The 13,346-nt window shown below is 53.7% G+C and overlaps 1 protein-coding gene across 1 annotated transcript in view; it reads left to right on the top strand.

Moving 5' to 3' along the window:
• The window catches only part of LOC122386226 (neuroligin-2-like), a 152,409-nt gene that overhangs the window by 121,192 nt on the left and 17,871 nt on the right, over positions 1-13,346 (top strand). Inside the window, exons 4-5 of the mRNA XM_043375222.1 lie at positions 5,812-6,006; positions 11,552-12,219. Of these exons, the coding sequence (XP_043231157.1) occupies positions 5,812-6,006; positions 11,552-12,219 (863 nt within the window). The remainder of the gene's footprint in view (positions 1-5,811; positions 6,007-11,551; positions 12,220-13,346) is intronic.

Genomic DNA, 13,346 nt, shown 5'->3' with positions numbered 1-13,346 from the left:
GGACACGACGCGATTTTTCACCGACACTTTGATGGATACGCTCCATCGAACCCGCGCATAAACGATCGAGGCGGGGTGCGATTCGGACGGGACGCGTGCGGGTGTCCGCAAGATTTTCCGCCCAGAAGTGGCGGCGCCGCGTCTCGTCCGCGGGTGCCGCTCGTCGGGTGTGATTTATTCGCGCCGTCCGCCGGCGCCGGGTGGTGCCGGGAGCCCGTTTCGGCCGCACCAGACGGGTCGGCGCGCCGCCGGCGGCCAACGGCGGGCAAGTCGAGCGGCCGCCGCCGATCGTTTGACGAATAGTCGGCGCTCTGATGGATCGTCAGAGTTCGGTTGGCCGCCGCCGGAGGCTGTGTCAGCGCCGCCGGTCGGCTGGGGACAGCGGCGGGTCGGCCAGGGACAGCGCCGCCGGTCGGTTGGGGACAGCGGCGGGTCGGCCAGGGACAGTGGGGCCGACGGCCGCTCCGCCGCAGCCGCCGCCGCCACCCGGACAGGACGGTACACCGCCGCGCCGCTGTCGAGACCCAGCCGACCGCTTCCATAAAACTGGATCAGAAAAGCTGCTTTATTTAGATGATAAATGTTTATAATACATGACTACGGAGCCTCCAAGTGCAACAGTTCCTTGTTATAATTACACTGCATTCATACGAGCCACCATCATAGTTTTCTTTCATACATGCGCAAACACCCCGGCCTCCGTAACCGCACCGCCCTGGTCGCATGAGGCCGCCTCCGGCCCTAACAGAGCCACCGTTATGGCGTCGGTGCGCGGTTTAATCATGACCCGGGGGCTCTTAACGGGCGCGGTCGGCGCGGCGGCGGCGGTGGCGGCGCGACGGCGCGACGGCGCGCGGGCGCTCTTAGCCTGTTGTCCGTCCCGATCAATGTCGCTTCCGTCGCCGCCTCGGTCACGATCGGCGGAACGTCGCGGCCGGCGCGCGCGACGGAGGAGCATGGACCATTCGGCACTGGGTCAGAGCTGGGATAGGGGTGGGAATCGAGGTCCATGGGGAGGGAAGGAGGAATCGAAATGAGCCACTAAGCCAGAGCTCGGAGAGAGGGGTTGGGGATCGAGGTCTATGGGGAAGGATGGAATGGATCAACTCGAGCCACACTGGGTCAGAGCCAATAAGAAGGTTGCGAGTTGCGACCGAGGAGGCTCATGGGAAAGGGAAGGGATGGGCTGGACACTGGACAGTTATACTGGGTCAGTGACAGATGGTCACCAGTGGGGGGTAAGAATGGAGGGAATGAGAACCAGGCAGAGGCACTGGATCAGAGCCGGAAAGCCATGGAGGTGGCCCCGGTGGAGGGGAGAGGGGATGGGAGCTGAACAGAGCCACTGGGCCTAAGACTCTGGATTTGTATGAAAATGGAACGGCATCGGAGTGGAGCTCTGGGCTCCGATTTGGGTCGGACCATGCAGCCATTTGCCTCAGATGACGGTTGCAAATGAGAACAGTTGACTGGAACGACGTCGGAACGAGGTTCGGGTCTCAGGCGACGGGAGACAGCGGAATCTTCCGCGCGGGACGGGGCCGACGGGAGGCCGGGAGGGAGGAACTGGACGGGGCTGACGGGAGGCCGGGAGGGACTGATCTGGGCCGACGGGAGGCCGACGGGAAGAACTGGTCTGGGCCGACAGGAGGCCGGGAGAGACTGAAATGGGCCGGCGGGAGGATGGGAGAGAGAGAAAAGTTTGTTACTGTTAGCAGTTGACGGTTGGCAGCAGTAACCGACCCAGCTGGTACCGACCCAGCAGCTACCCACTCGACAGCTACTGACCCAAGAGCTGTCGGCTGTCAGTCCAGTAGCTGTCGGTGGGGCAGCCGACTGTCAGCCGGCAGCAGCTGTCGCCCAGCAGCAGCCGTCGTCCGGCAGCCGGCCGCGGGGCAGCCGGCCGCCACGCCCCGCCGCTCCTGGGAGGGACGGCTGCCGTCGGTCCGTGCGGCGTGCCGTGCGCTGCCGGTCGTCGGTGATGGAGCTGTCTCCTCAGGGACGGCTGACCGGAGCTGTGATGGAGCTGCCCCGCGCCGGCCCGCGCCTCCTGCGCCACCGCGACCCGTCCCGCTGCCGTCCCGCGCTGCCCCTCCCGCCCCGCGCCGCCCGGCAGACAGAGCCCGCCCAGGGGCGAGCGATGACGAGCAAGGGCGGTAGGGGAGAAATGTTGCGAACCGAAGGAGAGGATAGAGTGCACAGAAAGGGGGTAAACTGAGACAGAGAGTGAGGTAAACGGAGATGGAGGCTGGGTAAGCTGAGGCAGGGGTGGTGTGAGCTGAGGAAGAACATGGGGTAATATGAGGCAGAACGTGGGGTAATATGAGGTAAAACGTGGGATAGGCTGGGTGGAAGATATATGAGCGGCATATAAAGATGCTACAGCATGGGTATGACCGATTGAGGTAGAGCTGCGGCAGGTAACGGCCGACTCAGGTAGAGGTTAGAACGGAGGCCGGACGACTGTGATAGAGGCCGCACCGCCAGGGGACAGTCAGATGGGACGACCGGTCCGAGCTGTGCGCGGCTGCAGCACCGGGTCTGAGCCCCCCCCCCCCCCCACCGGGAGGGCGGCGCGTCCCAGCGGGAGTCCTCGAGCACCGCACTCCTGATGGGGATCCGATGTGGCCCAGAAATGATACTGATGTGGTCACGGCAATGCCGGAACGGAAATTAATGCCACCAGGAAATGTGTTACCTATTGCTCTACGGGGGTTAGGCCTGTATTTAGCAGTGGATCTAACAGTATCAAAACTGCTGTTATGGTTTGGTTGCTGATAAATTGAAGAATTTAATGAGGTTTACATTCAGGTATTTATACACTGCGTCATAAATATGTGCATAGCTTTTATCAACCAAACGATCTACGTAGCAAATAAGAAAGAAAATGACCGGTTTTCAACTGCGTTTTGTGCAGCATTGTAATCCGAAACATCTATTTCAAAGCCACAAATAAATTTGACAATATTCTTACATCAGCACACTACACCAGTCTACAGCCAGACCTGTTTAAATTTAAAATTTCTGTGAAAATATAAGCCAAAAGTTAATCGTTTCGTCAGTGACTGACAGTAGCGGCGGAACACCTTCAATTAAGGGTGGGGGACACTCCCAACTTTTGGTCCCATTCTTTCCATGCAACACCCATAGGGCTAATGTTAAAATGCCAAAATCAAAGGGGGGCACGGTGCCCCGGTGCCCTCCCCGTTCCGCCGCCTATGGACTATGGTGACTGAAAAGTCTGGGTATCTATGCCGGGTTCTGTGCCTCGGCTGAGCTATTTCTAGCATAACCCTGACGTGCATCCGTAGATAGCTCCGGGTTCTGTATTAGCCAGCCTTTACACACTCCGTGGGCTCAGCCTAGGTAAGACCGTATATTTAGCAGTTGGCTCGGATGGATCTGATCAACGGTGATCGATTACGGTGCTGAAGGGAGCCTAGAAGTTACTAACCCAACGACGGCCGACCAGCAGTTTCGTGCATTAGGTATTTCATTTCTTTTATTGGACAGCTAGGTCGCTTACATCAGCCCCAACAACAGGGTTTGGCGAGATATGGACAATGAAGGCATTGGTTGCAATATGTTTGTCGGTCAGTCTCCAGGTCCATGTTCAATCTTTCGTCATGCCTGACACCAATCAGTACAAAAAGTGATTTGTACGCTATTATCCGCTATCCGCTGCCAAGAGGCGTCTGCTGACACGCGCCAGCACCTGTTGGCGACCGTTTCCGTCTGCCAGCGCCGGTCTCCGCCTGGGCAGCGCCCATACGCCTGTCGCGGGAACGTTTACCCCCGCCAGCAGCCGCGCCTAAAACAACAGCTGACGCGCAATATCTGCGCGCCCGATCGCCGCTCGATATTCAAAGTGGACACGCGCCCATTGTTGTCACGCAATATCTCGGCAGGAAAGGCAGCTTGCCGTTTATGCGAGCAGATGTTTGCTTTGGCCGTAAAAATATAGCAGAAGCGACGCCTTGAGTGAGCATCAAATTTCAATATATTGTGCTTGGAGCCTAATGTATTTTTCAAAGTATGCTAATCATGACGAAGACGCTTTTTGTTTTGCTGAAACTACGCAAGTGATGCTTGATACTCAACGGATGAGGGAAATTCTGGAGTTGTAGAACACACATCTCGTATTCTTTGCCATTATGTATTTCTTGCAAATGCCAAGTGGATTATTCTACAGTGTTGGTACTTCATCTGACTTTTCGCTGTCAACAGACAACCCTTATTCAGGGCGTAAATAGGATGGAGAAAAGCTTTGCACATCGTTCTGGTGGGTATTTACTTTTTGCACATTAACTGTGACTGGGTCCGCCACCACAATAACGCAGCATTCAGCGGAGAGACCTCACAGATGTGTTCTCACTAACGTCTCCGACTTCAGACGGCTGCTCCTGTCAGCTCATTTTACACAGCTCTGGTTGCTCGCTCTGTCCTCGCTGCAGACGGTCTCTCATGGTGAGTGACCGCCACCGAGCTCCAGAGAACAGACGCGGTACGGGTCGGTGAGCGACTCCCAGCGGCGGCCACCCGGCCGGGTCGGACTCGCTACCCGCTAATGAACCCCGACGAGGCAATCACGCGCCAGAGTCAGACGCCGTGGACGCACTTGGTCACCTGAGGGGCAGTCGCGGCGCAGTCGGGTGGAAGGAGGACACGGCTCGGCGCGGCGCGGCGATGTCGCCAGGGCGTGCTCCGCTGTGTTTATACGCTCCATGTGCTCTCGTGTGCTCCTTAGCTCATCAGCTTCCTTGGTCGCCATGACACCGGCAATGCGTGTGATGCCCTGCGCGCTGCGCAGCCCGGCCACTCACCGCTCACTCGCTGTCAGGTTGAATCTGACGCTCCCTGGACACCAGCAGAGGGCTCGCGGCCGAGCTGATTCGTCCCGTGTTCCAATTGCCGCGCTGATCTCGTTAGTGTGGAGCGGCGACGACTGAAGCAGGCCGACGGTGCTCGCTCAGACACGGCGGACTGAACACAGCGTACCGGCGGGCCGGCCAACTGTCGTGGGACCGAAAACTTCCACGGGCTCGGCGAATCGCTGATTGAGCTGATAATGGCAAACATTGGACGCTCAATAGACGGGACAATGCGGACCTAGCGCTAATGGATTATTCCTGGTAATTACCTACCGGTCCGCTCTTCTCGTGCCGATTGAAAAAGACGGAAAACTGAATGAGTTCAGGCTCACGCATGGGCTACCTTTTTGCTTGAAAAGACATAACCCGTCGTTAAAAGAGCATTATATATTTTACTTAGTCATTATTTCTCTCTATTCTTCCTAGATAAAAAGCCTTGTGGACAAGATTGCTAATCTTCCCCGGTCGTATGTAGCTTTTGTAATGTGCGTGACATTTACTGATGACGTCATTTCTCGCCGATTTATCAAGACCAAGAACAGATCAAGGCCACTCATAGTCAGATGTCACAATCCACATCAATCCTTATTTGAACCATTAATATGAAATATGAGAGCTGGGACTGCTGTCCAAGACTACGTCCCTTACGAAGGCAAACGACGAATGTATGAATAATTCTGCTCACGATCGCGCTGCACATTTACGAATTGCTGCATGTTCTCATTTAGAGCCAGACATATTCTCGCATAATATGAATGTGTAAATAGTAGAGTATAGTTAGGCTTACTATATATTTTTATCACATAGTGTGTGCTTACGCACATCCTAAGTAGTCTGCTGTCTTTCTTTCACTACGTTGATTGATGCGTAATGACATGCTTGCCGTCACACAGCACACCTGCACTGCAGCTTGTGACCCCTCTCCCCCTCTCCTCGGCAGGTTTTCTGAACCCGAGCGTGGGTCCGACACAGCAGGTGACCAACAACGGCCTGCTGGACCAGATCGCTGCGCTGCACTGGATCCAGCAGAACGTGGAGGCGTTCGGCGGTGACCCGGACAAGGTCACCCTGTTTGGACACGGGTCCGGAGCAGCCTGTATCAGCTTCCTGCTCAACTCACCGGCGGCCGTCACTGGTGAGAAATGAGCGGTCAGGTGAGAATGGACAGTGTGTGTGACAGGTGAGAAGTTGGGGAACAGATGAGAACGGAGGGGACAAGTGTGTGTGGGGCGCAGACTAGTGAGTTCAGTAATAGGGAAGGTCGGTGAGGAGTGGCAGAAGAGGTGATTATGGTAGATTTTTTTTTTTTGAAGTGGTGGGAGGTGAGAAATGGTGGAATATTGGTGGTAAGTGATTGCAGAAAAGTAAAAAAGAGGTAGAGAAACAGGTCAAGATGGAGGGAGACGAAGATAGTGAAATAAATCTATCAGAATGAGACAGACAGATGAGAACGAGTGAGAGCTGATCGGTGAGAACGAACAAGTGAGGAACGTGAGGAGTCTTGTGAAAGACCGAGGAGGCGTAGTTGAGACCGCGAAGAGGTCAACGGTCAGGGATGAAACGTAGGCGGGGGTTATGGGTCAATAAAGAGCTACCTACGTGAGAACATCACTGAAGGCTGGGGGCAGGTCAGAGAAGCCGTGAGATTGTCGGAGTTTGCGGCGGATGCTGGCCATCAGTGCGGACCGCCGGAAGGTCAGAGGTCAGTGAGGTCAGGTCACCGGAAGGTCAGAGTTAGGTGCGATCAGGTCGCCGGAATGTGACAGGCGTTATCGACGGTGTTACTGTCCGGTAGGTGGGCAACTGCGCGTAGAGTTCTTAGTTATGGGACCACCGACTTGCAAACTTGTTTTAGATTACTGTTTGGTTCTGTCGATGGGCGGCCATCGACTTATCATGTGTGAAATTTGTGAAAGTACGATATGAATGCTTTCTTATAAAGGCTAGGAAAAATTGAACAATGTTTTTGCAACTTTTATGGCTACTGGTCGAATCGGATATAGTTAAGCTTTTTTATTTTGTTTACTACAGTATCACTGTTACTAATCTAATTTTCATGAATTTTGCGTTCGTTTGACAGCGTAGTTGAGTAACATCTTCTTGCATAGGCGAATCATTTTCAAGCATCTGATGAAAAGTGCTGTTCCGTTTTCGTCCACTTCACCCAACACCCGCCTAGCCCCCATCAATTTCTGGCAAACCGCTTTTGCCTATAAATAGCTAAATCTCATTTCTATCCAGTCATCGACACCCGCGTTTCTCACTCTGGAGCTGGTCGTCCTGTCGGCTCCCCTGTGGGATTTGGTCGGCGGAGGGTGTCCGGTTGACACGGCGGCCCGGCGGCGCGCGGCGGCCGCGGTAATGGAACAAACACTCGGCGCGATGGCCATTCACGGAGCCCGTTGAAGCGTCCACCAGAGCGGACCGGCTGCCGACATCGACCGTTGGAGAGCAGCCCCTCCGCGCCTCCCGTCCTGCCCTCCGGCCCGCCCACCGCGCCGCCCGGCCGGCCGGCAGCGTCCCTCCAGACCGGCCGACGACACGACTTTTCGAAACGCTATGCATTTTTGAACCGGCTCAATGTGCCCCACGGACTGGATGAATCATTGAAGCAGAGTCGATTTACGGAGCGCATTACGTTTGGCTGAGCCGCATTCAGCTCTGTCAGGTCTTTGATGGGCTGGACGAGTTTAGGAAAATGTCGCGTACTCGTTTCTTGGACTAGCGTCGTTGCGTGTTTCAGAAATAGACTACTCAAGTTACTCGTCCTTACAGAAGCTTCCAGGTACCTGACCACTCACTTCGCCAAGATTATCTCATGAAAACGCTGTCCGCTCGTAAGCTAAGCCGGATCCATTTCGAGCAAATAGTTTGGCAGCTGTTTCCGTGCTCTGTACCTTAGTAACATGTGCTTTTCTTTTTTTGTGACCTTTAGCAATATTTTTTTTTTTTTTTGGTTGAAATGGTTTGGTGCTCCCGTCGTTTGTATCATATACCTCTGTATGCCTTGGTATGCAGAGGTCTATGTTTGTATTTACTATAAGTTACTACTTGCCGTTGCCATGGTCAGACCAAATTCCTGCTACGTCTCCAAACCGGGTCAACTAGGAAATTTCGTCTCGAAGACGGTTAAACGCCGGCCGCCACCCGTCCGTCGGCTCGACGCACCACTTTTTATCGACAGCCGGCTCCTAGATGGGTCGGGCGGATCATAGATCGTCATAGCGAGCCTTCGGGCCGCCCCGCTCGGACGGGAGCGGCCATTAGATTAGTGGGCCCTGATAGTCGGCCTTTGTCTCACATTGCTGTGAGAGGAGACGTCAATTCGGCCCTGAGATGGCGACAGCCGAGACGGGCGAGCTGATCACTCAGTGACGTCCGCTGTCGATACGGCTCGTCTCCGCCCCCACTCGCCTCGTCCCGTCCGTCCCGTCCCGTCCGTCCCGTCTCGTCCCGTCCCGTCCGTCCCGACAACGTCCCCTCCCGTCCCGTCCCCGTCCGCGTCCCGTCCCGTCCCGTTCCGTGCCCGTCCCCCTCCTGTCCCGTCCCTTCCCATCCCGTTTGCGCCATCTTATCACATTGACATCCTGAGCTGCCTTTTTGTAATCAATCTGCGCTTTTTAGCTATGACGGTGACACTTTTCTGTCCTCTGATATATTGAAGACGGCATCGTTCAGGCTGCCCAAGCGTGTTCCTCAGCTGGATCGGACGTCAACCAGGGCTGGGACATTATCTGTGTCTATGGAGTCTGGCGAAGTGAAAATCATACACTGAAGTCACAATAATCTGCAGCCTGTCGAGGCTGCGGCTCTAGCGGCTCTGTACACCACCACTCGGAGCCAGTGAGGTTAACATCACTGCTAGTTTAATTAGAATCATGTGAATCTTAAATACTTCTAAGTAGATGAAACAAATGAATTAAGACGGGGATGCTAAGAGGAATTATCTACCCGTATCTCCGCATTACATTAGATCATTCGTTACGTGTCTTCTCCGTTTTCTCCGTTCCAACTATCCGGGGATCTCAGCTACTACCCGGACCGATCTCCGGCTGGCGCCGAGAGCTTTTATAGCGGCCATGTCTTACCTCTCGAGGCCTATCTATCAGCCACTCTATGCAGATGGCTCATCGGGCTGGGGCGGCGCCGCCTCTGGAACAGTGGACGCGTCTCTGAACCGGCCGGCCGGCGCGGGGCACTGCCAGACGGACATCACCGTCCGGCGCGGTATCACCAGTATCAGCGCAGTATCAGCGCAGTATCACCGCAGTATCAGCGCGCGGTATCAGCGCAGTATCAGCGCGGTATCAGCGCGGCAACAGCGCAGTATCGGCGTGATATCAGCCGCCCGGCTGCTCAGGCGCTTTATGGCCCTCGGACGAGAAAAACGGGCCAATTCATTGTGCCGTGGCCGCTGGCAGTCTCGTCCGTCTTACTCATGGCTTTGAATTTCCATAGTTCTCTCGCGCCCGGTGGTGGCGGTGACGGTGGCTCCTCCTCTCCCGCTCCTCTCCCTCTCCCTTCCCGGGCTCCCTCTCGTCCCGATCCCCGACTCCAAATGGCGCCATCCTCCCGCTGGGCAGTGCCATTGGACGGCTGAAACTGGGCAGCTTCAGCTGGTGCTCAGACAACGCGGATGTAGTTCACGAATGATTCATTCCTTGTCAGAACGATGCTTTGTCTTATCAGGACACATTAATGATGTCGTCGTACGCTGGACATGAGATGATGGCTTTGTCCTTAACTGCGGACGCACCCGTTACTTGGCCTGACAGACGTACTAGTATGTCCATTGCGGGTAACTAGTGATTGTTCTATAGCCGGCTGGTAAGATGTGCCTTCCTCCTCCTCCTCCTCCTCCTCCTCGTCCTCTCTCTCTCTCTCTCTCTCTCTCTCTCTCTCTCTCTCTCTCTCTCTCTCTCTCTCTCTCTCTCTCTCCTTTTCTCTCTCTGCTCTGTCTTTTGGTTTGACAATGTTGCAATGTTGCTGCTTCATATAGAGGCTACAAATTCAAAGATTCACTCATAAATCAGCCATCAGCACTTATGATGTTGCCATGTAACATAGTAGCAAATACCAATCCTCAACTTTCTTCCTCATGTGCCTTCATCCCTTTCATGGCTCAATCGAAACGACAGCTCATTGCGAGCCGGCGCACCTTTATCAAAGGAAGTCGCGTCGGTTTTACGTCCTCCTCGTTCTATCCGTCTTATCCTCTATAGTGCTGCGTTGAATCGATGGCTGGATGAGCAGTCGTCGACGCACGAAGGCGCCGGAAGCGCCTCTGATGTATTACAGAAGCGGCAGATCGGGCCTGGTCCGGTCGGACGCTGTGGAGGGGGCGGGGCCGAGGCCTGTGGTGGGGAGGCTTGTAATTTGGGCTACACGATGGGCTAGAAACAGCGCAGCTTGAGTAGTGATGAAGCAAATCTATGTATGTAATGCAAGGTAGAGCTAAGCAGCTCGGGGCAGTCGATGGTCGACGGTCGCGAGGCTGTGCGGACGCCAGTGCCGCGGTTGCGATGCTACTGCACGCGCACATGTCAAGGGGGAAGGCGTTTCCATGTCTCAGAAATGGTTGGAACGATTGCGATTTGCGCTCAAAATTTGCTCCCCGTTAGGGATCAGCAAGAAGGGTCTTCCTATCAACTCATCTGGGGTCGCACTTTCCACTTTTACCCGTGGGATGGTCACTTCTATATCTCAAAAATGGTTGGGCCGATTGCAAAGTTGGTATGCCACTAAGGATTGTTCTGCTGTATACTCTTTGTGTTAGTAGAGCATTGTAGCTCGTTTGTATGAATGCCCCCATGTTTCCAGACAAACATCAAATGCGCTAACATACAGGACTGAATCGCTATTTCCATCGCTTATTTTCCTGCTGTATCCAAGCGTGTTTGTTATCCAATCTTTATTTTCTTGTCCTGGCTTTTGGCAGAGCTGGTGCCCTACTTTGATGTTTTCAGCATGGCAATTTCTGCTCTTTCAAAATTTACTGTCTCCGAGTTCCAATAAGCAATTCCACGGGTGGAACGGCTTCTGAGAAATATTGAACGGCACTAGAACGTGGGCTGGACGTAATCGCCTCAACACGGGGAGAACGCAAATACAAACAACTTTGGTCCTCAAATCGGTCGTAAACGAGAGATCAATGTAACTTTAACATATATCGCTGTCGAACAAGAAAATGAAATGCTGAAACGGGGCACATCAAATAAGTTTTAAATGTCAGAGGATGATGGACTGGGACAGTTCGATAATAAAATGATTTAGTAGTATGTCAGTATCACAGATGCCGCGCCGCCTGACCGGTTCACGTAATCAGGCGTAAACGAAAATTAGTGTATGTACTCACCAAATAACCATGTTTCTTGACATTCACTCAATAGCGTTGTACAGGCTTTGTTATTTAAACATAAGAGTCACATGTTCATCGATTATTCTATGCGCTTTTAATTCCCTGTCAGTGCCGGAAATTTTGACTCCCTACACCAAAAGCTATACCAAAATGTCTGTTCGCTGTCCATGCGTGGCCCCATGACCTGTTAGTTTTCGTCATGATTCTTCAGAGGTTAACACAACGTAATGTATCGTAATACCTCGCTTAGGAAATATCTTACAAAGTAAACCTTCCTTGACAAATTTCTCATTCCAACGCTGATGTCACCCTCGTCCCGCAGATCTCTTCCACCGGGCGATCGTGATGTCGGGTTCGTCACTAAGCAGTCTAGCGGTGGTGCAGGACCCGGCACAGTACGCGCTCCAACTGGGGGTGCAGGTGGGCTGCGTAGAGTCCGAGGACGACTCCACCACCAACAGCGAGCTGCTAGTCGACTGCCTCCGCGAGCAGAGCGTCGAGAGACTGCTGGAAGCCGATGTTGGAGGGTACCAGTTCCTGCCGACGTTCGGACCCAGCGTGGACCGCGTCGTCGTGCCGGCGACGGTGCGGAAAGGCGCCAGACGCAACCAGGGCAAGGTGTACAGTCTGATGTTTGGTGTGGCAGAGCGGGACGCCTCGAACATGCTGGCCGATGACGACCTGCGGGAAGGCATGACGCTCGACCGACGCGACCGGGTGCTGCGCTCGTTTGTGCGGAACACACACTGCTACAGCAATGTGGAGATTTTCTACTCGATCATTAACGCGTACACCGAGTGGGGCCGAGCGCGGCGCGGCGACAAGGAGCGGCGCGATGAGACGTTAGCGGCGCTCACGGACGCGGTGTTCGTTGCTCCCGTGACGGCCGACGCGGACCTGCACGCGCCGCTGGAGGCATCCCCAAAAGACGCCGACCCGACCTTCTTCTACGTCTTCAACAGACAGAAAAAGGGAGTCACGTCAGATGAGGTGAGTCGCTGGGGGGGGGGGGAGAGGGGGAGGTCTCCACTAATGACTACTTTTCATCACTGTTTCTTGCTATCCACCAGACATGTGCATGGATCCGAGTGATGGATCTTTGTGCTCGGTGGATCTCGAAGCAAACTGCGGGTCAAATATATGATCCCAACGGATCCAGCGTGATTTTTTTTTTATCCTGGATCTACGATCTCATAGGATCTGACGAGAAACTAAGAACATGGATCTATGATCTGAGTGGATCCCACAATGCACAACTTTGAAACCAGGTTTCCAATTGTTTCTATATCAATAAGTGCAGCAAAATTATGAATCGGGACGTGCAATCACATAAAATCACTAAAACAGAACGTTTTTGAGTTGCAACAAGTGATTTTTGGGGATTTCTGTGTTGACAAAAAGTAAACGAGTATCTATGATTTCACTGGATCTCAAGCAAAAATTAGATTTGGATTTATGATCCCTACGGATCTGTCGATAAATGTTAGATCTGGATCTATGATCTTGTCGAATAGAAAAAAAGGATCAGTGGGATCCGGTCCAAGATCCATTTTCTCGGATCCAGGGGCATGTCTGCTATCCACCCATAGATGCCTGCTATAAATATCAGCATACGCCCACCAAATGCTGAGAACGGCCAGGCCACATGAATTCTCAGCAATCTCGTGCCATGTGACACTATCCAGGCGTCGGGAGCTCTCTCAATAGAATCTCATTTCACAATATTTCCCTGTCCGCGGTAAGAACTGAAAATAGCCCCGAACAGAGCTGCCAGCCGCGCGACATTATCCCAGGGCTGGCGTGAGGGCCGGCGATGGCGATACTTGCGACCCACTGCCTATGTAAACGGCCGGCCCAGCGTGCCTGAAACCGACCGCCTATGGCTCGTAAGGACCAGCATATTGAACAATGTATGCCGATGAAGGAACGTATGGCGACACAAATGGTGTACATGTTTGAAACGGGACACAGCTGTGCAATTTTCCCGGCACGACACGGAACAAGTTTTCAGTTCGAGTGGCTGTGATATGTGTGGAAATTTGTACGTGGCGCTATGAGTGTCGGTAAAATTCCCTTGCAGTAGAATGTGACAGCAGCGGCTGCTGCAAACTGCTTTT

Source organism: Amphibalanus amphitrite, unplaced genomic scaffold (assembly GCF_019059575.1).
Source record: "Amphibalanus amphitrite isolate SeventyFive unplaced genomic scaffold, NRLGWU_Aamphi_draft 000244F_arrow, whole genome shotgun sequence".
Classification (NCBI taxonomy): domain Eukaryota; kingdom Metazoa; phylum Arthropoda; class Thecostraca; order Balanomorpha; family Balanidae; genus Amphibalanus; species Amphibalanus amphitrite.
This window is presented reverse-complemented; position numbering and strand designations above follow the sequence as displayed.